The following is a 27,697-nucleotide window of genomic DNA, read 5'->3' as shown; positions in this document are numbered from 1 at the left end:
TGGACAGCGCCGCCAGGTAACCTTTAACGGTACCCACTTCCAAGCCCCTGTGGGCCAAAGAAAGCAAAAAAAGCAGAACCATGGGAATGTCACATGCAAAAGGATCCACATTCTGAACCCTGCACCAGTCGCAGAACCTACGGCAACGGTACAGGGACTTTGTTGCTGGCCGTCTGGCGATAGCAACACCTCCATCACGTCTTCAGGGAGGTCCCAATCCTTATAGCTCAGCTGTCATGATGCCTACCCCCGGGCATCCGGATCAAGCCCAACAGCCCAGGGAGCAGGCATCCAGGTATTTAATAAAACCCCAGCAGCCCCGGTTGGGGGCTGTCTGGGTTCAGTCCTGGCTCATAGACGTTACTTACCTCATGCAGACCATGCTGCAAATGAATCCAAGCCAACGTGAGGCCTGGATGGGACTATTTTTCTACAGGGACTATTTTTTACCCGAGTGTGGTTCTAGGGACTTCTTACCTGGAACTACTTTGGAGGCTATTCAAACCACGCCCGAACAGCAGCACATGTTTCGCGTTATTCTGCATCCAGCAGGGTAAGGCTCACCGTGCCTGCAGGCAGCATCCAGTCTTCAGCCACGCCCGTCTCGAATCCAGAGTTCCTAGCCATAGAAGAAAGAAGAAGGAAAGGTTAGAAAGCAGATATTATTTCAATCCTTACCTGAATTCCGGATCCATCACATCTTCGAACTTGAAAAGGACATTATTCTACACGCGTCGCATCGCCAGCTGCAGCGCCGCGCCATACTCACCAGTCCTCTCAGCTTTTTTCGATCCGGCGCAGCCTCCATCATTTTCTCCGCCGAATTCCACGATCTAGGGGACAAAAGAAACATAAGGTGTGCCGAGAGAGCCAACAAATACAACCTCTCCACCATAGACTTACCCGATTAACAACCGGAGGCATTATTCTGTAACAAACCGCAACTTCTTACGCCGCACCTGTAAGGAGAGAGAAACCAGCAATTTAAACACATGCATCTTTTGCCGGACAGTGTCGGGTAATATAGACTCTTACCTGAACACCATCAGCTGCCACAAGACAATCTTCCCTTGGACCCAGCTGCAACACAAGAAAGGAATGTACAAGAGTGAACATCGGACATATTGAACTTTTTGAACTTTATACATACGGGTTCTCGCCTGGAACCTCGGAGTTATTCATCCGAACTCTTCCAACGCCCTCAAACCAGTGAAGTAACTGGTATCTACGCGCCCCTGCATTCCCCGCAGGATGGAGAGCTCATCATTTACAAACATAAGGTGAGCTCACAGAAAGTGAATATCGGTGGCGATTAGTGGGGAGAACAGTTTAGCCACCCGTGGATTACTAAAATCCACGGGTGGCTAAATCCCTTTCTCCACTTGCAGGAGAATATTTCTACGGGTCAAGCAGACGAGATTAGGCGGTACAGTCCAGTCTGTCATCTCTGCACTACGCTTCACGTTGGAGGAGATCGCAGCTGTCCGGGTCCGATCGACGACCCTGTGGGAGCCAGGTGAGCGTAACATCTACCTTTCAGAAACCAAGCGTGAAGGTTGAGGGATCTGACCTATGGATGGAGAACCTGACCCCCCCCTCCCATGAGAGCAGATGGCCTCGGTAGGGAAGACGACGTGGAGGGCAGATGGACAAGTCGAGAAGGTCCGGGTACCACGTCCTCCTGGCCCACGCCGGAGCAATGAGGATCATCCGGGAACCAAACCTCCGTAACCTCCGCAGTACTTATGGGATGACGGGGACTGGAGGAAACACGTACAACAGTAGGAATGACCACTCCACCACGAACGCGTCTTCTAAGGCCCTTTTTGGAGGAAATTCCTGCGAGAAGAACCTCTCGCACTTCCGGTTGACACTAGAGGAGAAGAGATCCACTTGAGGGGTCCCCCAAAAGGGCGAAGATCTCCAGGAGAATCTCCTGAGCTAACTCCCACTCATGAGAGATCGCGCTCTGCCTGCTCAGAGCATCCGCCGTCTCGTTTTCGTCTCCGGCCAGATGAACTGCCGAGATCGAAACTTTCTGCTGGATTGCCCAGAACCAGAGCTGCATCGCTCCCCGCACAGAGGAAGTGACCCTGCCCCTCCCCTTTTTGTTGAGGTAGTGCATGGCCACTGTGTTGTTTGTCAGGATCAGGACATTCTTCCCTCGCACAGTCGACAGAAAAGCCTTCAGGGCTAACCCGACGAACCTCAGCTCCAACAGATTGATATGGAGTCTGGACTCTGACGGAGACCAATGACCGTGGACTGTCAACTCGTTGGCATGAGCTCCCCATCCCGTGAGGGATGCGTCCGTCACGATCGTCACCTCTGGCCAGGGTAGCCAAAATGGAGCCCCCTTCATCAGAATGTCTTCGACGGCCCACCACAGACGGTCCTGGGCAACTGAGGACGGCACCTGAACAGGGTCCGACAACCTGCTGGAGGACTGAGACCACTGGAGCTTGAGTGCCCATTGCAAAGATCACATCCGCAACCTGGCCTCTGGCACCAGAAGAATGCAGGATGCCATGAGGCCGAGAAATCTCAAGAACTCGAACGCTGGGAGACTCTGGGCAAGCTGAAGCTTGTGCACCATCTGCTGAATGTGATGAGCCCTCACCTGAGGAGGAAAATACTACCCCAGGGACGTGTCGAGCACAGCTCCGATGTACTAGAGCCTCTGAGTTGGTGTCAAATGGGACTTCTTTAAGTTGAGGGAGAAGCCCAGCTTGTGGAGGGAGTGGCAGGTGACGGACAGATGATCCAGGACTTGCTCGGGAGAGTGCGCCCTGATCAACCATTCGTCCAGGTAGGGGTAGACGTGAATCCCCCCTTTCCTGAGGTGCGCTGCCACCACTACCATGAGCTTGGTGAAGACCCTCGGGGCGGAGTTCAATCCGAACGGCAGGACCCGAAACTGAAAAGGCGAGTCGCCAACCGCGAACCTCAGGTACTGCTTGTGCTTTGGATGTATCAGCACATGAAAATAAGCATCCTTGAGGTCGAGAGACACCAACCAGTACTGAAGTTGAAGGGCCTGGAGGACTTGAGAGAGTAACCATCTTGAACTTGTCTTTCCTGAGGAGTTTGTTCAAACCGCGCAAGTCCATGATGGGTCTCAATCCCCCGTCTCTCTTGGAAATCAAAAAATAAGGGGAATATCATCCCTTGTTCCTCTCCGCTACAGGCACCAGTTCTATGGCGCCTTTCTCCAGCAGGGATTGAATTTCCTGCGCAAGGAGCGGATCCGGACTCTTCAAAGAGAGATTCCCCAGTGGATTTTCTTGAGGCCTCCGCCGAAAAGGAAGACAGCAGCCATGGGTTATGATCTCCAGAACCCACACATCTGAAGTAATGGCACGCCACTCTACAAGATGCTGCGCCAGCCTTCCCCCAACCGGCGAACCATGGGACAAAACCTTGGAAACAGACGACATGCCTGAAAAAATAATATCAGGATTTTTCTGTCTTGATTTTACCCTTCCAGACCTTTATACTGGGAACATTAAGGATACACTCCTTGACTAGAGCAGCATAACGAAAGGTTGTTTGTCTTGGAATTCTCCCCGAGACCCTGGCAGGACAGACAGACATACCCAGGTCCTACCACTTTGCTGCCAACATCAACCGCATTTCCGGTTATACTTTTTCAGTCTATCACTCTTTTACTTCTTTTCTGCATATCTGTTGCTCTTTGGACACCACTGTTTTGACTTAAATGCATCTTTTTCTGTGATGAAATAATAGACCAAATTTAGGTGTGTGTCACACTGCACCAATTTGCTTTATATGTTTCGAATCTCATGTTTTTACTGTTGTTTTTTCACTGTTATTTCCTTGTTGATTTATCACTTGCTGAATGCTTTACATATATTATATTATATATATTAAAAAAATGTTTGTTATGTGAAAATTGCCTCACGTTTGTATCTCACATATTGTGTCAAGAGGATTTATTTTCTCAAAATAATTGACTATAGCATTCACTGCTTAAACATTGAGCTACTTAGGGGAGCCCCAGGAATCAAATGACCCCCGTTTCAGCTCTTAAACCCTGGCACAGCGACACTTCCCCTTTTTTCATGATTTATACATGGCCTCATGACTGAGCTGAAGCGGCTGCGGTGTTGCCTGAGGGCAAAGAGGCAACTGTCCGAGCGGCCTTGGCACCTCGAGTACCTTGTTTTCCACCTCTGGCACTCCTACGGTGGCCCCTTTGACTGGCAGCTCCTCTCGCTTTACCAAAGGATGAGTAATAACGAAAGGAACCTCTCCTCCATTGCTGTCCCCTAGGACGAAAAGGCAGAGGTTGTCGAACTGCAGCGCCCAACGACTTCGCTGCAGCTTTGGAGGTCTGCAACCTTTGTCGCAACCTCTCAAGGCTCTCATCAGCCTTGCTGCCAAAAAGATGTTCCCCGTCAAAGGGCATGTTGAGGAGCCGGGCCTGCACATCAGGAGCAAACCCCAACTTCCACAACCACGCAAACTTGCGTATCAGGGTGCTCGCCAGCCATGGACCGGCTGACGCAATCTGCCATGTCCAAACCCGACTGAACGGCCTCACACATAGCATCCTTGCCATCCTGGACCATAGCAAGGAAACCATCCCGTTCGGGAATATGTTCAGCCGCTAAGGAAACACAGGTCCACAGAGTGTGCGTGAAACGAGACATGGCACACACGGAGTTGGCCGCCTGATGCGCCATACCCCCCTGAAGTAAACACTTTCTCCGCCCAACCATCAAAACGCTTGTCGTCCCTATCAGGAGGGATGGTAGGATACGACGCCTGCTTTGCTGGGGCCGTAGCCGCCTGCACCACCAAACTCTCCGGAGTGTGGTGCTTGGTCAAGTAGCAGGGGTCGCTACTGGCTGGGCGGTATTTTCGCGGCAAAGACTTGCCCACTGCCAGGAGACTCTCCAGAGCAGTCCAAGCCACCGCCACCCTCCTCTGTAGAGCCATATGGAACGGCAGTACCGAGTCAGTTGGCGGACCCTGGTCGAGGATATCCGTAAGGTCATCCTGAAGAAAATCCCCTGGGGGAGCAGACCACCCCAAGTACTCGGTGACCCTAGACATAAGGCGCCAGTACGAGGAGTCGGCATGAGAGCCAGGCTCAGGCCTACAAAACTCCACCTCCGGAGAGGTGTCCAGACCACTGGCATCGTGCAGGGACTGACGCAGGTCTTCAATTTGGCTTTGGCCCGAGAGAATCTCGTCTGGCACCGTATCAGGAACCATGCCATCATCAGAGCCCTCATCCACCTATGAAATGTACTCAAGATGGAGGTGAGAGGGCACAGAATGGGGAACAAAGCCATGCCTGACCTTGGCCAGAGCCTTTCTAAGGGTATCCCCCGTGTTACAGGGTACCTCCGACACCACAGCCCCGAAAGGCGTTGAGGGCGTCGAGTGAAACGCGTCGACGTCGAGTGAATCGGCGTCAACGTCGAGCGCGGCGCAGACAGCATCGACGGCTTCGACACAGGCCTCGAGGGCGGAGCCCCGAGCGTGTCCTTCGACAGCCTGGGCGCCGATGGAGTCAATGACTTCTTTGGAGGCGGGGCCTCGAAAGAGTCCGTCGATGAACTTGGCGCCACCGGCGTTGACCTCTTCCTCGAAGACACCACAGGTGCACACGGTCTCGAGCGCGTCGAGGACCGGGACCTGGAACGGGTATGACGAGAACGATTCCCCTTGTCCGAGCGGGACCTCTCCCGCGAATCGTGCTGACCACCCGAGCCCGAAGGCCTGCGAGCGGTGTCTCTCGACCGATCCCACTCGGAGGCGTGGACGGACCAGTGCCCTGCGATTCGAGAATCGCTAGCATTTTCTTACCAAAGGAAGCCCATTCCTCCGGCGTCGCATGCTTGGTGGGATAAGCAACCCGCTGACTGGCAGAGTCCTCGGATGAGAACGGGTAAGGCGACCGATGACTGCGCTTCCGGGAGTGTCTCGCAGAGGCAGAGGAGTGGCGGGACCTACTCCGGGACCAAGACCCACTCTACTTCCGACGACGATGCGGAGAGTCGCCCCTCGAATCACCCGTCGAAAGCCCTGCAGACCTCGACTTCCGTGGCTTGGACACCTTACCTACTGACAACTACTTCTTGCGTTCCCGCAAGGCTTTGGACGTGAGCGACTGGCAGTCGACACAGTCATCCATGTCATGGGCCTCCCCGAGGCACCAGAGGCAGGCGTTGTGCGAGTCCGTCACCGACATCTTGGACCCACAGTCCCCGCACTTCTTAAAGCCCGGACGCAGGGTGGAAGACGAGGTAGACATCTTCACGAAGAATATACTTCACACTACGAACAGGTTCGAAGAACCGAGAAAGAACAGAAACTCCAAAGAGTCGAGGCGCGCCGAGATCTCCGAAGCGAACACGATCGCGGAAAAAACGGAACTGAGGCTACGGGCGTCGTGCGTCCTACTTATAACATCTGGCGACGTCGGCCGTCGGAGGAGGTCTTCAAGGACGGCGTATCAACGTCATCGACGCAGTACGCAGACGCCAAAATATTTTCCGAAGCAGCACAGCTGTGGTGATTACTGTCATAGATATGGAATACGTCGGAGGACCCAATCCCATCGAAGTACACATACTATAGTGTCACTCAAATATATAAATCCATGTAGAACTATACAGGGAAAAAAAGTGTAGAATTGTGGCATTATTGCCCACATCCTGACTGTGAGACTACAAATACCAGGATTCAAAAAACAAAATGGTCTCGGAGTGCAAAACGTTCAAGGACGGACAGTAGCACGGTTTAAAAAAAATGATGTGGATGCCGTGTGTTATGAGATATTTAAAACTAAGAAAACGAACAGCATTCAGAACTGCGGACTGCCTCCCATCCATGCAGTAACCGGGACCGACGCTGCTCAGTTTCAAAGCAAGGAAGGATCCAGCCCCGTAAGGCGATGTTGCTCTAAGTGGTCTTGTAAAATGGGCTCATTTATTGGGCAACATGGCCTTAGGGGGCTGACCCCTTCCTCGCTTTGAAGCTAAGCAGGGTTCGACCCAGTTACTGCAGGGATTTGCTGTAGAAATATCTATTTTGTTTACTATTGACTGGGAGACTACACATACCAGAATGCAATTCAGCAAAAGGCAAACAAGGTCTCTGAGTGCAAAACTTTCAAGGACTGACAGTAGCATGGTTTAAAATAAATAATTTGGATGCCCAATGCTCATTCGGTTGCCCATCCATGCACTAACCGGGTCTGGCGGTGCTTAGCTTCAAAGCAGGACTGACCCTGCTTAGCTTGATGGCAAGGAAAGGGCCCAACATGTAGCCGGTCAAGTGGCACAGCGAGTAGAGCGCTCGCTTTGACATCAGTGCAGAGTCTGCGAACGCAGGTTCGATTCCCGGCAGCGCCAAACTCAGCGTTTCATCCTTCCGAGGTCGATAAATGAACACCACACACCGTGGGTAATAATAAGCAGCGCTCAGATACCTGAGGGTTCGTAGCGCTATATAAATGCCAAATTATTATTATTTATTTTTATTATTATTATTTCGCCAGGCTCCAACCACACATAATCAACCATGCTTCAGCTACATTGCAGCATTAGCAACTGAGAGCAATTGGTTAAAGGCAGCAAGACAATTGAAAGGGTTCTACAAATGTGGCTTTTGTAGGATGTGGCCACATGCATGACAATACACATAGTTTTACAGTCACTGATTCGCAGCAAATTGAGATCCAGCACTTATTGAACTGTCAGAGTAAATATTTTCCATATATTATTGTATGCATCTGCAGTAAACATTACGTAGGCAGCCTAATATGGGAATTATGGACAAGCAGAGGGGAACACTTGTTGGCAAATAAGATGCAAAGCTACCTCTAGTACAGCATCGTTACACAATCCACCAAATGGACAATAAACGGGACATTTGTTTTCCAACAGTGGATCATATGAAGCCTTCACCAAAGAGGTGGTAAGAGAGAACTGGACTTAAAAAACTGGAGGCCAGATACATATGCAAACTATGAACAACAATTTTGGGATAAAACAATAAAACACAGGAAATGAATTGGATGTATTTTTATGAAATGTATGAATACAAGTCTTTCCATGACCAAGTTAAGTGTATCGTGTATTGGAATGCCCTGGATATCTAGATATGGAATACGCAGGCCAACAGTTACTCTCCGCAACATCATTCACATTTGTAATGATTTTGAACGGATGACACTGGAAACTTATGTGAACAGCAAGAGACCTTGACAAGCAACGCTGTGTCCTTACATGTGATAGCATGACCTGCATTTAGCTAATATTACCTTTTCTGGACACTAAAAAACACTTAGCAACACACAACAGATGGCAGTCAATAGAATACACTTGACCAAATAATCATTTGTCAGCCAAGCAAACCTAATCTAATTTCATGCCCCTGTAGAACTGAAAATGTATACTTTTTTCATGCTCTACGCGAACGGCAATGTAACGATTGTAATAAGCAAAGTACACAGTGACATCACACTGTTTACATACAACATCATATGTATACACGCAATGATGTTGCTCCTCGACTTAAGCAGGAACGTTGCATGGCGCCACAGTACACATGCAGGACTCCAGGACTTCCACGAGTTGCCAAACATGGCAAGGTGCATTGGCATCATATCTATCCAAAGTTGAGGACTCGAAGGATAGTTTATACCACAGGGTAGGTGTATCATTGGGTAATTTATAAACTATACTCCCTGATAATACTGGGCACTGACTCTTTAATTCTCTTTTACTGCACTTAGGAAACTGATTGCAAGACATAATACGAACATGTACTATAGGATTTGGAGACAAGATAAGAATCTATTTTATCCAGACTATGTAAATTGGGTTACAGGAACTGTTCAGAACTCCCAATTTAATTGGATGCATCCTTAAGTATATATATATATATATATATATATATATATATATATATATATATTCAATGAAAAAACTTTGTTAAGGGGACGTTATTGTTAAGTTGCGATACTAATAACCTAACAAATTCAGTGAAAAAGCATTGTTAAAAGGGACGTTATGGTTAAGTTGCAATACTAATAACCTAACAAATTCAGTGAAAAAACATTGTTAAAGGGACGTTATGGTTACAAGTAAAACTGAAAACCCTTGAAATCCGCCAGCTATGGTACGCTAAGCAACCATAACTCGCGCCACCACCGTGCACTGCTAAGAATAACACCCATGACATCAAAGATGACATAACAAATATGATTGATGACATCACATGTGCATTTAATTTTCATAGGAAGTCCCTACAAGGGATTGTGAATGTAATGTTGGCGAAAAAGTGTCAGGGGTCATCTGGAGATGTGCGATGAACTACATACTTGATTATGCAATGTATTGCACCAAAGGACATTCCATTGCAGTGTTGTTTCTAGAACAGGAACCTACTCATACAGAAACATAGGCATTGACTGCAGCATACACCATAGAGATGTAATATTTCTAATTTTCCCATGTTGGATAGTAAAACAGTGAATGCTTCTGTATCACAAGTTTGCATACTGTGAAACAAATACTATCTAGGTAATAATGCATCACTTATTACATGCGTGTCCTATTACACACAAAACATTAAGAGACCACAGTGTATAGAAATATAGGGCTTATACAGGGAGAGTAAAGTAAGTAAACAAGAGGCAGTATCATGAGCCACTGTGTATAACCAACATGATTATCTTTACACATAGAAATGATTGCTGTGTTTCAGGCCTGCTTCTTCCCCTATATATGTATGTGCATCATACGATGCAATTGAATTCTAAGGAAAGTACTGTAAGAACATGTGAGAATAGCAATGTCTACAAATTAATACATTTTGAATTTTAAGTTTTTGACTGTCATTGAATAAACTCACTTGGCCTAGATATGTCAGTGAACAAAAAAAAGAAGAAGGGGCTAGACATGTGATGTCATCAATGATGTCATCAATCATATTCATTATGTCCTCTTTGATATCATGGGTATTATTCTTAGCAGTGCACGCTGGTGGCGCGAGTTATGGTTGCTTAGCTTACCATAACTGGCGAATTTCAGGGGTTTTTCGGTTTTACTTGTAACCATAACGTCCATTATATATAGTTTGGTGAGGTTTGCTCCAGGGGGTGCAAAGTTATAGGGGGGGTTCCAAAATTATTTTTTTCCCATAGACAAAATTCGGAAGCGCAAGTCCCCGACATCGGAAGGTTGTCCGGCAGGGCAGCTATGGGGAAAACACCCGGCGACACGAGTGCTACCCACACAACTTCCACTAAGCACTCTAAGTCCAACCGAGACTCGACGCGCACGTCAAGTTCTCGGAAAGAGCCACACAGAGAAAGGTCCACCGAATCAGTGTCCTCTGGGCATTCTCGATCAAGATTGCCTCATGACATCAGGCAATCATCCACTGTTGCCAAGAGTGCCTCACTTACTAAAGTAATGGAGGTTATATGATACATTACTCACCGTAATCGTATTTCTGATGCTTGTATCTCCTTAGATTCACATTCTGTGCATAGGCTGACATCTAGTGGAAGCTGCGGAGTATTACAGTTTGTTTTTCGAAACTCAAAAATGGGCGTCGACATAGGGCGTGCCAGTAATACTATCCCTAGTGTGACGTCCACTGTACCCATGATCCCTCACGCGTGTAGGACCCTCAGATTTTATTTTTTCTGACATGAGGTAGCATGAGGAGTAGCGGGAGTATAGATTATCCAAGCAGATAGATAGATATATAAGACTAGAAGCATCCATGCGCCTTCTCTCAGAGGGGAGAAAGGGTGGGCGCATGTGAATCTAAGCAGATACAAGCATCAGAAATACGATTACGGTGAGTAATGTATTCCTTCTGAGGCTTGTGGAATCTGCTTAGATCACATGCTGTGCATAGATTAGCAAGCAGTGTTAGAAGAAGGAGGTGAGATATGAGAAGGGTCATGAGCGAACATATGTCTTAGAACCGCTTGTCCCACTTGAGCATCTGTCTTGGAATGAGTGTCAATGCAGTAGTGCTGAGTAAAAGTGTGAATCGAGCTCCATGTAGCTGCTTTGCAAATGGTGTCAAGGGGTACATTTGCAATGAAAGCCAGAGTGGACCCAGTGCCTCTAGTAGAGTGGGCTCTTGGTGTAAAAGGCAGAGTCTTTTCAGAAAGGGAGTAACACAGTTGGATACATTTGACTATCCATTTTGAGATGGCACCTTTAGACACGTGATCTCCTTCTCTGCCTGTAGCTACGGAGACGAACAGTTGATCTGTCTTTCTTAGCGGTCTGGTCTTGTCTCCGTAGTAGAGGACCGCTCTTCGCACATCTAGTGTGTGTAGTTTCACCTCAGCAGAGCTTTTGGGTTCTTGAAAGAAGGCCGGTAGCTCAATGGACTGGTTAACATGGAATTTTGAAATGAACTTAGGTGAGAACCTAGGGTGAGTCCGTAGAACCAGTTTATCCTTGTGAACAGTAAAGACAGGATCCTGCACTGACAGAGCCTGAATTTCACTGACCGTTCTTATGGATGTAATGGCTACTAAGAAGGCAGTTTTATAGGTCAGGTGTTTGAGACTAGCCCATGAATAGGCCCATGAGTTTAGCAAGCACCACATTAAGGTCCCATCCTCTTTACCCCTTACATAAAGGCTTTAACCACTGGTACATTCCACCAGGACACCTTGTTATGGGAGGTGGTGTAGGCTGACATCACCTCCAGGTGTACCTTGAGTGAATTAAATACCATCCCTGTGTCTAGCAGGTGGAGCATGTATGTGACAATATTGGAAGGAGTGCAATCAACCGGGTTGATTTGTTTATTCTGGCACCAGATAACAAATCTTTTCCATTTATCAAAGTAACAGTGTCTCGTTTTTGGTTTCCATTTATCAAAGTAACAGTGTCTCGTGTTTGGTTTCCTAGATTCTTTTAGTACATCGATGCATCTCTGTGGCAGGTTGAGATGTGCAAACTCTAGGAATTCAGGAGCCATGCTGCCAAGTTCATTGAGCTGGGTTGAGGATGCACTGTTTGACCGTGGTGCTAGGATAGTAGGTTGTGCCAGCACGGGAGTCTGATGGGTTTGCACATTGCTAGTCTGAGCAGGTGTGGAAACCACAGTTGTCTCGCCCACATGGGAGCAACTAGGATGAGCGTCATCGATTTTCTGTGCATCTTGTTGACCACCTTCCTCATGAGAGGAGTTGGTGGAAAAGCATAGGCAAATATTTCTGACCAGTTCATCCACAGGGCGTTCCCCCTGGAGTCTGGCTGGGGGAACCTGGATGCGAATCCTGGGCATTGTCTGTTTTCGCTTGTGGCGAATAGGTCTCTAGTGGGGAAACCCCACTGTGAGAAGAGGTCTTCTACGGCTTCTCTGTGCAGACACCATTTGTGTTCTTCTGGGAGGGGATCTCTGCTCAAAGTGTCTGCCAGTGAATTGAGATCCCCTGGAAAATGTTGAGATGACAGGTAAATGTTCCGTCTGAGTGCCCATGTCCAAATTTTCTGGGCAAGCCTGGACAGATTTGGCGAATGAGTCCCTCCCTGCTTGTTTATGTAAAACATAGCTGTTGTGCTGTCTGTTAAGATCTGCACCGACAGGTTCATCAGGTGGGGTTCGAACGCTCGAAGCGCTCTGAAGACTGCCAGAAGCTCTAGCAGATTGATGCGATTCTTGGTCACTGTGCAAGACCAGAGACCCTGCGCTGTGTGGTGAAGGAGGTTTGCTCCCCACCCCGATAGGGACGCGTCTGTAGTGACACCAGCCTGCATCTCCGGATCGAAAAAGTGTTTCCTCTTCGACAGGTTCTCTCTCGTCCACCAGTGAAGACTTTGAACAAGTGTTGACAAAACGACCACTAGATCGTCCCACTGACCACTTGCCTGAGACCATTGTTTCGCCAACCATTCCTGCATGGGTAGCATGCACAGGCGCGCGTGGGGAACCAGGTAAATACATGACGCCATCATGCCTAGCAAACGCATCGCTTTGCGCACCCTTATTTGACGACCGGGCTGATATTGAGGAATTTGCAGTAGTATATTCTGAATTCTTTCCTCTGATGGAAAGGGCAAACCCTCTTGAGTGTTTAGGACAGCTCCTAGGAACTGTTTGGAGGTGCTTGGCACCAGGCTTGATCTTTTTTCTTGTCGATAGAGAAACACAATTAGAAGAGGAGGTTGATGGTTCTTTGGATGTTGGATCTACAAATTATTGGGGTTTCCCCCGTGATGAGCCAGTCGTCCAGGTAAGGGTACACTGGGATTGCCTCCCTGCGTAGGTGTGCTGCCGCCACCACCAGTACTTTGGTGAATACCATTGGAGCCGAGGCTATACCGAAGGGCAGCACCTTGAACTGGTAGTGCTGACTGTCCACCTTGAAGCGCAAGAATCTTCTGTGCGCTGGCAACATGGAAACATGAAAATAGGCATCTTTCATGTACAACGTTGCCATGTAATCCCCTCTCTTTAGGAGGGTGATTACCTCTTGGAGAGTAGTCATGCAAAATATTTGGGGCTCGACATACTTGTTTGCAGGGCGTAAGTCTAATACTGGGCGCATTATCAAATCTTTTTTTGGCACAAGAACGTAAGTTGAATAAATACCCTTGTTTACCTGGTTGCCCGGGACGAGTTCTATCGCGTCCTTTGCGAGAAGATTGACGATTTCCTCGAGGAGGATCATTTGGTGGTCCAGGGAATGTATCTTTTGTCTTGGAGGGTGGTTGCGGGGGAGCTCCAGTAGTTCGATGCAGTATCCTGCGGACACTGTGGACAGCACCCATCTGTCCGATGTGATCCCTTCCCAAGCTTGGGTGAAGTTGGTAATGCGTCCCTCTACTGGAGATGCGTGGGAAGGGACCCTGATCTCGGCGTCACTGCTTTGCGGGAAGCGTGCTGCCTCTGCTGGGGCTGCCTCTACCCTTACCATGACCTCTTTTGTTACCCCTGTTGTAACTTTGGGTAGACTGCTGGTTGTTCCCCCATGGTGTGCCCTGCCCCTGAGAATAGTTGGAGCCTTTTTAAGAATTTTGGCCGCGTGGGTGACGAAAATTGCCATTCCCTCTTTGATTAGGGGGTTTGTTGGTCAACTGTCCCAGGGACTTTAGAGTCTCATACTCATCCTTGGCATTTTTTAAAGCGTCCTCTACCGCCTTGCCAAATAGAAGATCAGGCTCCACCGGCTTGTCTATTAGGGATGCTTGTGTCTCGGGTTTAAACCCTCACTGCCTTAAACAAGCATGCCTTTTAATAACAGTGCTTTCTATTATTAGCCTGCCGGCGTTATCCGCGGCATCAAAGGTTGCCTTAAGGATGCAACCGGACATAGCCCTCCCCTCCGATGCAACCTGTGCCAACTGGCCCTTTAAAGTCGATGAGTGCAGCCACTTGTTCCCACTGTAACATGTGTGGGGGGAAACCCCTAGGGGTTTTGGGGGGTTTGCCGTTGGATGGGGGTTGTGGGGAGTTTCCCCCCACATATATGTTACAATTGACCTTCACAATTCGGTCAATTGTGAAAAGGTCAATTGTAATTCGAACAGTTGTAAAACGAACAATTCGTATACAACCTCCTCTTCTCCCATGTCATGTGGAGTTGGAGGGATAACTTTAGGTCTAGTGACAGGGTCAGGAGTCTTAGATTTATCCTTATCTGAAGATCTATGCTTGTCCTTCTGGACCTGGGGTACAGATGTTTTCTCTGATGACGTTTTCTGCTGTTTGTCCCCTTTTCCATGAGTAGAGGAATGTTTCCCTGAATGTTTGGCCTTCTCAGAATCTTTCGACGCCTGGCGCCGAGATTCGGTGTGTTGGAAAGGTTCTGAAGCTTTCGAGGGCGAGCGTCGAGACTCGGAGGCAGACATGGAAGGAACTGCCGGAGCCGACTGTAAGCGTGCTGCTTTGGGATAGAGGACGGTTTCATCGTCAGACGACAATACATCTGTGAGTTTGGGGAGCGAGGCACCCTTGGCAATCGTGGACGGTTGCCGTGTGTCGTGAGGCCATCTCGACCTGGAACACCCAGAGGACACTGGAAGAAAGAGGCACAAAGAGAGTGGTCCACAGAAACGATCACTCGACACGCGTATCGAGTCTCGGATGGGGTTAGTGTGCTTAGGTGCAGTAGCGCTCATGTCTCCGGGTGTGGTCCCCATAACTTCCCCGCCAGACAATCCTCCGAGGCCGGGGACTCGTACTTGGGTGTCTATCGACACCCCTGTGCCCTCGCTGTCCGATACGGCAGCGTTGCTGCCATCACTGAAGGAACCCACCGCCTCCATGGCCTCGAGCTGCCTGGCGTAGTGGGCCCAACGTTTAGTGGAGCAGTCCTTTAGTGTTTAAGCCTTAAAGAGATTACACGCTCTGCAGTTAGCTTCGGGGCGATCCCTAGGCAGACAGAGATTACAAGTGTTATGCTTATCCACCCAAGGAAACTTGCGGTTGCACTTGGGGCAGAATTTAAATGGAGTACTCTCCATATGTTATTCTATGGCAGCGGGCGAGTGTATGTAGGAAATAAACTAGTGTGAGTATGTCCACCCCCCACTCTCCCTACTTGCAGGGCTGAGGCAGAGACCTGCCGAGGCCAGAGGCCTTCCGGAGCCCAAAGTCCGTCGTGCAGTCTCGACGGCTGTTCGTTCTTCGGACCGGCGTCGATCTTCAGAATCTCGATGTGGGATTTAAAGAACGGGAAAACTTAGATGAATTATGACAAAAAGGCTGAAAGCCAGGGAACTCCGCGACTATGCTTCTGACAGGTATGGCGGAAAAAAACAATCTGACGGTCCTACAGGCGTGAGGGATCATGGGTACAGTGGACGTCACATTAGGGATACTATTACTGGCACGCGCTAGGTCGACGCTCATTTTCGAGTTTCGAAAAACAAACTAATACTCTCCAGCTTCCACTAGATGTCGGCCTTTGCACAGCATGGGATCTAAGCAGATTCCACACGCCTCAGAATATATATATATATAGATATATATAGATATATATATATATGACATATTTGATTCACACTATGATATGAAATCTAAATTGACAATGAGTACTTTTGATTGCTATGACATGACATATCAGGATCGAGTCACTGCGCATTAGGAGAGCACCCAAAGCAAGGATCCATGTAGCCAATGCAAAGTTAGTTTTGCATAAGGTTAGACTATTGTGTCATGACTCGAGGTTGCTTGTAAATGAATATTAACATTGCATGGTTCTAATTTTTGACCCCCCTTTTTCTGTTGATTTATCCTTTCTCCCTTCTCTTCTTTTCGTGCTTCATTCTTTCAAGGAATGCTAACCCAATACATATTAGTTTTGCCCTGGCAAAAGCTCAGTCTTTTTTTAAACAAATTAACCACTGCATTTGTTTATGTGAATTGTGATTCAACTCAATTCAAATGTATGCTGCGTTAATAAAATACTGGTACTGACAATACTTTCGATTAAAACTGATAAGAATGAACAGTCTAGCAACAGAGACAAATAAATGCCATGCATGTTTGATACATCTTGTGAAGTAACAAGATATAAGAAAAATAAAACCTTGTAAGACAACATGATACACCTAAACTATTAGTGTTTGAATTAATTATCCTAATAGTACTAAGGAGTGCGCACAGTGGAACATTCCGTTTTCATAATTGCCAACGTTATTAACCTCTGCTTTTCAATTATGTCTTATGCTCGTTAATATTAAGGAGACTTTTTTGGTTTTATGCCCATTTCTGCCTGTGATCTTAATTAAGAAATGTAAAAAGAGGTAATTAAATAATCATTGGAGACGTAGGTAGGATCTTGGAGCACTTGTCTCTCACAAAGCTGAGTAGTGAGAAAGTATGTTGCTGCACAGTTCAACTTATGCGTGTCTGGCGACAAATAATGCTAATAAGCAGCACAACTAAGGATCTTTTTGTTCAGCTATGGTGGCTCTGTATGGGCAAAAGCAAGGAGGGAGCAGAAAGAGTAGTGTATGACGTCAGTCTGCATCTTGCTCGACATGGCAGGAATTTTAGGTGCATTGTTTGTAGCTCACTGCCATAATTACATATCATTCTATATGTGGAAACCGATTGAAGCCTTCACTTGGTTCATTGCAGGCTTCTGTAAAGGAGCTCATGAGAGTGCTTTGAGCCCCCCCATTTCGAACTCTGCCAGAATATTAAAGAAACAATGATCAAGACTTTACAAATAAAAACATGAAGTATACATCAGATACAAGACAAAAATAAGTCTCACCTTAGTACACACTATTCTTACAGAGACTTTCCAAAGAGCTGTAGAATCAGACCCTGGCTGTACTTCAAACAACAGATGTCTGTCCTGGCCAGAGGCCAATTTTGCAGTTCTGAAAAAATAAAGAAACATGTTTCCATGTTTGTCCAGCTAAGGCATACTGTAGAACACTCTCTCATTGTATGACTTGAAAAATTAAACAAAAAGAGCAATGCACTGTGCAAGGAAATGATTCCATTTAACAATGTAAAAATGTAAAAATTAAGTTATAATTTAATTCATTTGATGATTCCGCTGGCCATCATGCATGCACTGAATAGCAATATATATTTTGTAATCTGCTACTGTGTAACAAGATGGCTTTGTAGCTCTACGACTACCATTAGGGTTTGTGCGCCAACTCAAATTTAAAAGGGTGAACTCAAAATACCTTAAATATTTTAATTTGCTCTGGCGAAGGACCCCAAGGCTAAGGGCAGCTCCCTTAGAAGCAGCTCCAGATGGTGTCTGCTGGCGTCAGCAGGGTAAGCAAGAAGCTTGCAGCCTTCAGCCTGCTGCAACCAACCAGGTAGGGTTAGACGGGCAGGATTCACTGCACCCCATTTAAATGACCCAACCCTCAAGTAATCCCTATGTCGCTTACCGCACCACACATAAGCTTCTCAGTAAATGTTATTTCTGTTTGTGTTGAAATTAGGCCTTTTTTCCTCTTTCCCAGAAAGTCAAATCTGGGTGTTTTAACATTACTGTTTGTATTGAAACGAGGTCTTTCCCCCCCCCCCCATCTTCCTAGAAAAGTCGAATCTGGGTGTTTATACAGTGCGCTCCCCCCTACCAGTCTTCCATCCACCCTGCTCCTGCGTTCCCCTGTGGTTGCCTGCTCGTTGCCTCCTGTGCGCCTCCTTCTGTGTGAACCCTCCCTCTTTGTTGCCTCCCATGGTGCTCGGCTTGGCTTGTGCTTCTTTCCTACCTCACGCTACCTTCTTGCATCTTCGCACCCTCTATGGTGCTCTCAATATCTTCCATCTTCTCAAACTGCTACTCGATCTCCTATCCTATCCCTCTCACTAAGTCTGGTAGAAAAAAGTTCAAGAGGGATATCCTGGTCTCCAACCCTGGCCTCCCTATCGCAGATACCCACATCAGCGCTTCCTCCAGACAGACCCTAACCGACACCCTCTTTGCCGTTCCCTCTCCAGACCCATGGAGCCCTCATATGGTACCGGCTCTCTCTCCTATCTCTTCCTCTCCCATTAATGGTGGCACTCAGTAGGAGGTCCTCTTGGCCTCTTTCCACTCCTCCAAGACCATCATTAATTTCTATCTGAATGGCACCATCTTAGTCCAGGGCCCTCAGCCCAATCTCCTTTTCAATAAGCGTCTCCTGCATTTTATCAACTTACTCCCTTCTCCCGCTACTCCTACTAGCACCTCTCTGGCTCCTCTGCCCCCTTCTACTACCACCTTTGCCAACTCTCTGGCTGCTCTACCACTTCGTGTACCTCAAGGTTGTACCCCACCCTGGAAGTCTTTCAAATGTGGCAACCTGTTCCACATCGCTATTCTCAAAACCCGCTCTGCTGTCAAACACTCCTCGGACATCTGCCACTTCCTCGAAGAACTTGACCTGGATGTCCTCGCTCTCACAGAGACATGGTTCACAGCCAGCTCTATCACAAGTTTTGACACTCTCCTCCCTGATGGCTACAAGAACTTCTCCGAGCCCAGAATCAACCGACCCAGAGGTGGAGTAGCTCTGATCGTTCCAGAGTGGATCCCTGCTTCTGTCATTCCTATGCAGGCCTACTCCTCCTTTGAATGCCTGGTCTGCAGGCTCTGGGTCTCTCCTGCCTTTCTCCGGCTGTGGCCACCATCTACAGGCCACCTGCCCAAGTAGCCCTCTTCCCCAAAGAGTGATCTGACCTCTCCTCTTCTCTCCTTGCCTCCAACTCTCAACTTCTCCTCCTCGGAGACCTCAACATCCACCTGGATGCTTCTAATCCCTCCGCTGGGCTCTTCCGCAACCTGTGCGACACACTCGTCCTCTCCATTCTACCCTCTGGTCAGACAAACTCTGCCCGACACACCTTGGATGTTCTCATCTCCTCAGACATTCTCCTCTCTAACCCTCTCACCACTCCTCTCTCTTGGACTGAGCACGTTCTGCTTTCCTCTCACCTGACACTCAGTCCTTCAGGCGAAGCCTACCACACCACTGCCACCTACCTTCTCGGTCATTCGGCCGATGAGGCGTGTGTCAGTGGATGCCTTTACCCCTGCTTTTTCTGCTCCTTCTACACCTGCGGCTGACTCACACTCTGACACAGCCCTCTCTAACCTGCATCTTTCTATCTCAACACTCTGGACATCCTTGCCCCCGTCATGAAAATCCGTCTGAAAACAACCTCCAAGTGCAACTCTTGGTATGGCTCTGACCTTGCCACCCTAAAATGCAAGTTCTGGGTGGCTGAGAGGAAGTGGAGAGCTTCTGGAACATCCTATGACAAACTGGCCTGCTGCCTGCTCCAAAGACAATACAGGCTCTCTGTCCTGTCCAAGAAGAGAGTCCACATCCAAGCCTGCATCTCTGCACCTTCCAAGAACACGGCCAAACTCTTTAAAATCTGCAAGGAGCTGGTCAATCCTTCTGCACCTTTCCTGTGACCTCCAAGGCCCTCTGTATGGCTCAGGCTTCTCACTTCACCAATAAAACTCAGGACATCCTGTCCCCGCTCTCCTCTTCCTCTACCTCTACCTCTACCTCTACCTCTCTCGCCTCCCCCCACCCGGCCTCCTCACCCTCTCCTCCTCCTTTCTTCTCTTTCTCTCTGACAACACCCAACGATGTTTCTAGACAAGTCTGAACAATGAAAGTGTCGTCCAGACAGGTGCTCTGATGCTCCCCCAGAACCATCAAGGACCACATGGACACCCTGACTCCAGCCTTGGCCAATGTCTGCAATCACTCTTTCGCCACTGGATCTTTCCCTTCTCTCCTCAAGCACTACCTTGTGCTCCCCATCCTTAAAAACCCTTCTGCCGATCCTACCTGTCAGGCAAACTATCGCCCAATCTCTATCACTCCTTTCATGGGAAAATTCCTGGAAAAGCTGACCATCTCTCAGCTTACTCTCCACACTGAATCTGTTGGTTATCTCCATGACCATCAGTCTGGCTCCTGAACACCTGTGATGCTCTCTAACCTTAATTGCAGTCTTCCCTCTGTCCTCATCGTCCTTGACCTTTCCTCTGCTTTTGACACAGTCAATCATGCTATCCTGATCAATCGACTCTGAGAACCTGGGCATCATGGATCAGGTTCTGGAATGGTTGACCTTCCTCATGGACCGACCCTCCCAGGTCCAACTTGGGTCCTTTCTCTCCACCAATTCTCTCTCCACATGTGGTGTTCCCCATGGCTCTATCCTATCACCCTGGTCCTTCAATGTCTACTTGGGCCCGTGGGCCCACCTGATCTCTACCTTCTCCTCTAACTTTCAGTGTTATGCAGATGACACACTGTTCTCTTTCAGGCTCCCCTCAGCCTCCCCTCTTCTCTCGCTCATTCCTGTCTATCCATGATTCAGGATTAGTGCACCTCCAATAATCTCTGTCTTAATGCCAGTAAGACGGAGATCCTTCTCATTGGGACCCCTGCTCCTGCTCTCCCTCACTCACTCACTCTGGGCACCCTTTTTGGGCCCTCTTACTTCACCTTCCCGGGAGCCATAAAACCTTGGTGTCATCTTCGACTCCAGTCTCTGCATCTCTCCTCACATCACAGACCTTGCCAAGAAGGCCCACTACCAGCTGCACCTTCTCAAAGGTATTCTTCCTTTTCTCACTTTCCCCCCAGAAGCTCATTGTCTCTAGAGCCCTGGTTATCTCTGGGCTGGACTACTGCAACAGCCGCTTTCTTAATTTGCCTTTGTTTTCTCTCTGCCCTCTGCAACTAACCCACAACAGGTCTACAAGACTTTCTTGGCCTCAAGCCCAGGGACTGTATCTCTGAAGCCCTGAAATCTCTCCACTGCCTCCTGGTGGCTGCAAGGATCAAGTTCAAGATCCTCTGCATCGTCCACAAGGCTATCTGTGTCCGGGGCCACACTACAGCCAAGGCTCTCTCTCAAAATACCTTCCTTCTCAAGCATTTCGCTCAGCCACCTCCAACTCTCTGAGGATCAGGCGCTACTCCAAGCAGATAGTGGGGGGTAGAACTCTCTCCTCTGCAGGTGCCTCCCTCTGGAATGGCCTCCCTGCCCCTCTCAGACTTGAGCCGGACCACCTGAAAGTTCCAGAAGCAGCTCAAGACTTTCCCTTTCTTCTCTGCTTTCTCTCTCTCCCTCCCTTCCCTGATGACCTACCTGTCTGCTGCGCCGACTGGTTCCTTGGCTACCGCTCAGAGTAACACTTGGTACCAGGCCCCTCCATGAGCAGTCCCCTCTGCACTGCCCCCAGCCCACTGCAAACTTAGGGGATGTAACTGTCACCTCTACAGTCCCCTGCCTCCTTGCACTTACCCAGAGCCGCGCTGCCCTGGCTGCATTTACTCGGAGCATTGCTGCCCTGAATGCACTTCTCCCTTCCCTCTCCCTGGCATTTCCACTCTCCTTTCCCCCCCTGCAGTTTGTATTTGCGCACTTGCACGATCTGAATGACACACGGCCTAGTAAGATCGTTTGTCTTGTCCTCCCTCCGTCTTGCCTCCTTTGTCTTGTCGCCCCTAGAAACACTTGTGTACAGGTGCGTTATAAATGACATATCATATCAGAGTCTGCTACTAAGCAATGGTAAACATTTTGTTTGTAAATAGATGGTTCCACAGACTTCTGACAGTGTCACCAGAACGAGCCACATTTCTAAGATGGCTTTTGATTGCAAAAGACAGTTCAGATGGTTACGTCGGTATACAAAGCCATTTGCAATGTCAACAGATTAAAATCACACCAAATGCATATCTGCAAACCATACAACGCACCCAGATACCTCTGGGTTTGGTGCGCTTTATAAATAAAGAGAAAAAACAAACAAATTTAACATGGTTTGGGATCAGTGACAGCAAGAACATATGAAAATTTGGGGAGGTAGGTTGCATAGTGCATAATGGGCGCCATCTAGGAAAATGCTCAACCTGCCCCCGTCATAAATCACATTTTTAAAAGAGTAAATTCACACTACCTCCTTCAATAAAACGATAAGCTCAGCTGCTACTGGTACCAGACTGTCCAGTAAAAGCACAGCTGACAGTGTAATATTCACTGACTATCGTGAAATGTCCGACTTCCTCAGTTTTCTTTCCTGAAAGCAAGAGTTTGTATCATTTAGTCCATGTATTGGTGACTTGTTACTAGCCATCTCCGACACACCTAATGGATATATTGACAAACCTTCTCCAACTGCATAACAACTGTAATACAATTCCTTTCCATGGTGCAAATGACATTGTACCCCTAGAGGTAGAAAACCCAGGAAAACAGCATTAACTAGCTTTAGGGCATTGTTATGAAGCCAGAGATCTGGAGCAGGGAAAGTAGAAAAAAGGGCATAAAAGCTTATAAACAACAGATTGTGGCTGGAGAGACAACCAGGAAAAGCAAAAGGCTTAGTTTGTCAGATCGCTAACAGATTACTGGCCATGTTGGAGGGTCAAAGCAGATTCCACGGGTGGGAGTCCTGGGCCTTAATGTCAGCAAAGGTTGTGGGGCCGCTGGATGGATGTGCAATGAACAGTGGTGGTGGCAGGCACTAAAGAGTTTGAACCTAGCAGCACTGTGGTAGAGTGGGGGCACTAGCATCTGCAGGTGTCCAGCAAGCAAGTCTGGGCACCAACTGGAGGTCAGGTGGCCACACTGAGAAAGCGGCACAACCCCAAAAAGGAGGCCCCACAATTTGAAATCTCGCTGTGCAGTGTCACACCAAAGTAAGAGGAAGACGAGGAATATAAAAGGATGGGCAGGAAGAAAGGGGAGAGAGATAGGTACTAAAGGAGTGAAAGAGGAAGACCCAGAGTGGACATGAATATAAGAGGGAGGAAGGCAAAGGAAGGAAAAAAAGGAGTGGAACTGACAGAGAAGAGACAGTGGAGGAAGTGCAAGCAAGAGAAATAAGAGTGAAGAGAAGAAATTGAGGGAGGAAGGTAGAAGTGGAGATAGAATGGTGACATATGTATGAAGGAAGAGAGAAGGTAGAAAGCTACGCCAAGTGGGTAATGTAGTAACAGGCAAGAGAAGAGGAGTAGGAAAAAAGGGGAGGAGGAACTAGAAAGAAGCAAAGGGGAGGAGGAACTAGAAAGAAGCAAAGGGTCGGTGACGATGGGAGAAACCCACAGAGGTGGTGGATTATTGGCGCCAAAGCAGAGGAAAAGTGTCAAAAACCAGAGAGTGCATATGAGGTAACAAGACGGATACAGAAGAGTGACACATCTAAGTTAACAGCAGAGGACCCAGACAAAAGTCAACAAGCTAGAATGGAGAGAGAAGACAGGAGAATGAAGACAAAGTAGAAGCAAGAAGAAAGGAAAAAATGCAAAGAAGAGAAAGAGAAAGTGGTAAAGAAAGGAAGAAAGCATTGTGTAACCGCAACATGGATGAGCCAGGCCTGCCCAGAGGAAAAGTGAAAAGAAATGAGGAACACGAAGAATTTGTGGAGAGTCGACAAAGGAGGTTCAATGAAGGAGGAGTGAAAATATAGCACAGGAAACAAGAAAAGAGGAGTAAGAAATGGGTTGAGAGATGGCCAATGGAAGACTAAGCAAGACAGCAAGACACACATAGGTAAGAGAAGAGTTCCAAAAGAAAGAAACACAAGTAAGTATAATAAAGCAGCAAAAGAAAAATACTCAAAAGAAATAAGAGGGTGAAGAATCCAAAAATCAACAGGAAAGAGAAAACCGTTTAGAGAGAATATAGGAGGCAGATTCTGGGAAAGGAACATTAGGGGAAATAGGAGAAGGTGCGTAGCAACACTGAAAGGGAATAAAGAAGGCATATCATTGGAGTCAGGTGAGGAAATCTCCCAGAGGTGGAGAGACCCAGAGAAACAAGAAGGCACATGAAAAAGGAGAATAGGAGAGAACAAAAAGTTACTTAACCATGGTAACATTCTTTCGACTGGATGTTTCTCCCACATATTCCTCATCTTTAGATATCTTCCCTTCCAGCGACTGCTGCTTCGGAATTTCTTTTTCGGCAGAGAGCGCTGCGAGTCGATGCAGTGGACTCCATGTCCCTTGATGACTTGCGTCTCAAGGTCGATGTCATTGCAGGTATACATAGTCTGCGCAGCGAGTGGCAGGTTATTGTCACGATCTATGCGCCTGACCCCCTCAGGTATAACAGCCCCCTGGCAGCAGTGGGGCTAAGGCCCTTCACACTGGCCTAAGGGCCTTAAAAATCCATCAGAAACATACATGGAGTCAGTCCTGGTGCCTTTGGCGCCAGGCTCATCATCAGGAATAAAGCAACACCAGTTTTGGACCTTAATCCAACATGGAGGCCTATTACACAGCTCAGTTCTTTAGAACTAAGCCATGCGGTCTAGTGTTTTGGGTGTGGCTGAGCCTGGAACTACTTGCCCTGGAACTACTTTACCTGGGCTATTTAAACCCCCCCACCCCTCAAACTGCAGAACACGCTTCGGGTTATTCTGCACTCCTGCAGCGTAAAGCTCACCGTGTTCAGCTCCTGCTCATCTGCTTCTCCGGCGGCCAGATCTTGAGTCCTCGATCCGGATTCTATTTCTAACCTTCAAGAACAAGAACAGCATTAGCGAGCAAGAACACTTACCTGTGAGTAACCGGTCCTGAAACCATCCTGCGCTTCGCTTACCTCGCCCATCTCCGGATTTCAACGCAGCCTGCAAAGGTAAAGGAACAAGGACAGCATTAACAACAATTCTTACTTGGGCAAGCAGCCCTTGGATCGCTCATCACTCCGAAACATCACCGCAACCTGTACAAAGAAGGAAAGAGAACACAGGTTAGCAATTAACACTAACAAATAGCGCAGCGCTCCGTGCATCAATAACTCACAGTGGTTTTCGCCATCCAGGGCGGCAACTCCGAAAATCGCAATCAACCCTGTGAAAACAAAGAGAAACATTGTTAGGAACAGCGTAGTGGAGCAAAGATGCTAAGACAGAGAAAACGAAGGGAAAGGAAGAGACAGAATAAAGACTGAAAAGACATAATAACTCACCTGGAACACAGCAAGCAGAGTCGGAGTCACAGCTGGTCTGGACCCGATATAAGGACATACGAACCAGTGAAGCAACGAGGTCCACGGAACGCCCGCATCGACCACGCGCCCCTGCACAGATATGCAGGACGTAGAGTTCAACGCACAAAAACCTAAGGCGCTACCCAAGGTCTGGCACGTAACCAAGCAGAGGGGTCTGGGATAGCGCTTAGACGTCCACCCAGTATCGTGTGGCGCCCCCGTGCATACCAGGTGAGCGTAACAGAACGCGAAGCCTCAATTAAACATCCACCTGGCTGTCATGGAAACATCACAGACTGACCAACTAGCTCAGTTACTGGGGGAATTACGGGAGAGGTACACTCTGCCCGGCAAGAAACCAATGCCCTTAGGAGGGAGTTGATTGTCACCAAGGACCACACCGACGAATTGGCCAGACAATTACTCCAAACACAGGCTGGGCAGGCTCCATTGCCAGGAAGTATTCCGTCGGTTTCAGCCTCATCCGTTAATCCAATGCAGGTGGTCCTCCCTGGGGGGTGAGGGGGGGGGTCCTTTGGCCCCACCGGAACGTTTTACGGGGGACCCAAGAAGTTATGCAGTGATCATGAACCAGTGCCACCTCCATTTTCTTTGCAGACCCGGAGCCTTTCCTAATGATCAATCGCGGGGTTTACAGTGATAATTTCGACAACAAAAATGTCGAAAGTCAAAATATCGAAAAAAAAATGTCGACTTTTTTTTCAATGCATTTTTTTTTTAAATGGGGGGATTTCCCCCCCAACCCCCCTTTTTTAATTTCTTTTTTAATTCTTCCCTTTTTTTTAACTCCCAAACCCCTAAAATAAATATATAATTAAAAAAAACGAAAGTCGACATTTTTTTTTTCGACATTTTTTTGTCAACATTTTTGTCTGTCGACATTTTTTTTCGAAATTATGACCACCCACCCAATCGCGGGTTGCCTTCATTCTGTCATATCTGAGTGGCAGTGCCGCGGATTGGTCCATACCGTTAGTAAGCCAGGATGACCCACTCCTGCAGGATTTTGCGGGGTTTCAACAGGAGATGGAGAAGCTGTTCGCCCGACACACCCAGGGCCAAGCTCCGGATAATTAACTTCTGTCCCTCCGCCAAGGCAGCCAAGATTTGATAACATATATCGCCACTTTCAACAGACTTGTCGTTGAAACTGGGTGGCTTGAGGAGACACAAACAACGTTGTTCCATCGAGGATTACGGGGGGGGGGTTGAAAGACGTCTTAGCCCAGGTGGTAATCCCGCCAAAAGATGAGTTCATCAACCTAGTGGTGCAGCTAGACCACACGCTGCAAGATCGAAGGACAGATCGAGCCTGAACGGATAATCGGATTGTGTATGTACGCTCAAGGGAGAATATTCTGTGTTCATCAGAAAACACTTCAGAACCCATGCAAATTGGGGGGTACGGAGCCCATTAACCAAGGCCGAAAGAGACAAGGAGGCAACAGCAATTATGCCTGTACTGCGGGAAATCAGGTCACTGCCTCAGAGAATGCCCAGTAAAGCCCCCTAGGAGAACTGTTGGAGCCACAGAGAAAGAAGGAGGAGAACAAGAGTCAGAAAACTTCCAGGCCCGGCAAGCGTAGAGGTCCATTTGTCGAGCGAAGGAAGAGGGCCACAGACCTCACACCTTGCCCTGCCTGTGATTTTAATTAGTCACCGACAACCGTCTCGGATGCATGCTGTGGAGGCGTACATAGACAGCGGAGCCGTTGGTAACTACATAGACCAAGGCCTGGCAACAAGGATGTGACTTCCAGTCTGTCAGAAAAGGACAACTGAGAAGGTCACCACTGTCGACGGCACAGAGATAGCTTCTGGTCCTGTAACCCAACAGACAGCGGAATTGACCCTTCTGTGCCAAGACAGACATCGGGAAGCCATTGCCTTCGACCTTATCAAGGCCCCTCAGTTCCGGGTGATTCTAGGGATGCCATGGTTGGTGGCTCACAATCCTAACATCGACTGGCGAGCAAAAAAATTGGCCTTCTCCAATGAGTGTGCTCATGCCTGCTACCAAGTGGAAATGCCATTATCTGACCCAAAGACACCTGTCCAAGATAAAGAGGCGTTGGTACTAGGTGTAACAAGTACACTACAAAGTGAATACCACGATTTCCAAGACGTTTTCCAAACAGAACAGGCTAATACCTTACCCCCTCATAGGCCATATGACTGTCAGATCAACCTCGTACCTGGTGCACAAATCCCATGC

General features: G+C 48.0%; 1 protein-coding gene across 1 annotated transcript in view; it reads right to left on the bottom strand.

The window, feature by feature from the left end:
• Positions 1–27,697, bottom strand: part of RNF141 (ring finger protein 141) — a 473,212-nt gene that overhangs the window by 265,514 nt on the left and 180,001 nt on the right. Inside the window, exon 3 of the mRNA XM_069623656.1 lies at positions 17,249–17,357. Coding sequence (XP_069479757.1) covers positions 17,249–17,357 — 109 coding nt within the window. The remainder of the gene's footprint in view (positions 1–17,248; positions 17,358–27,697) is intronic.

The sequence above is a fragment of the Ambystoma mexicanum genome, chromosome 11 (genome assembly GCF_040938575.1).
Source record: "Ambystoma mexicanum isolate Mex_15411 chromosome 11, UKY_AmexF1_1, whole genome shotgun sequence".
Taxonomy (NCBI): Eukaryota; Metazoa; Chordata; class Amphibia; order Caudata; family Ambystomatidae; genus Ambystoma; species Ambystoma mexicanum.
Note: the sequence above shows the minus strand (reverse complement) of the source record. Positions and strands in the feature narration are given on the sequence as shown.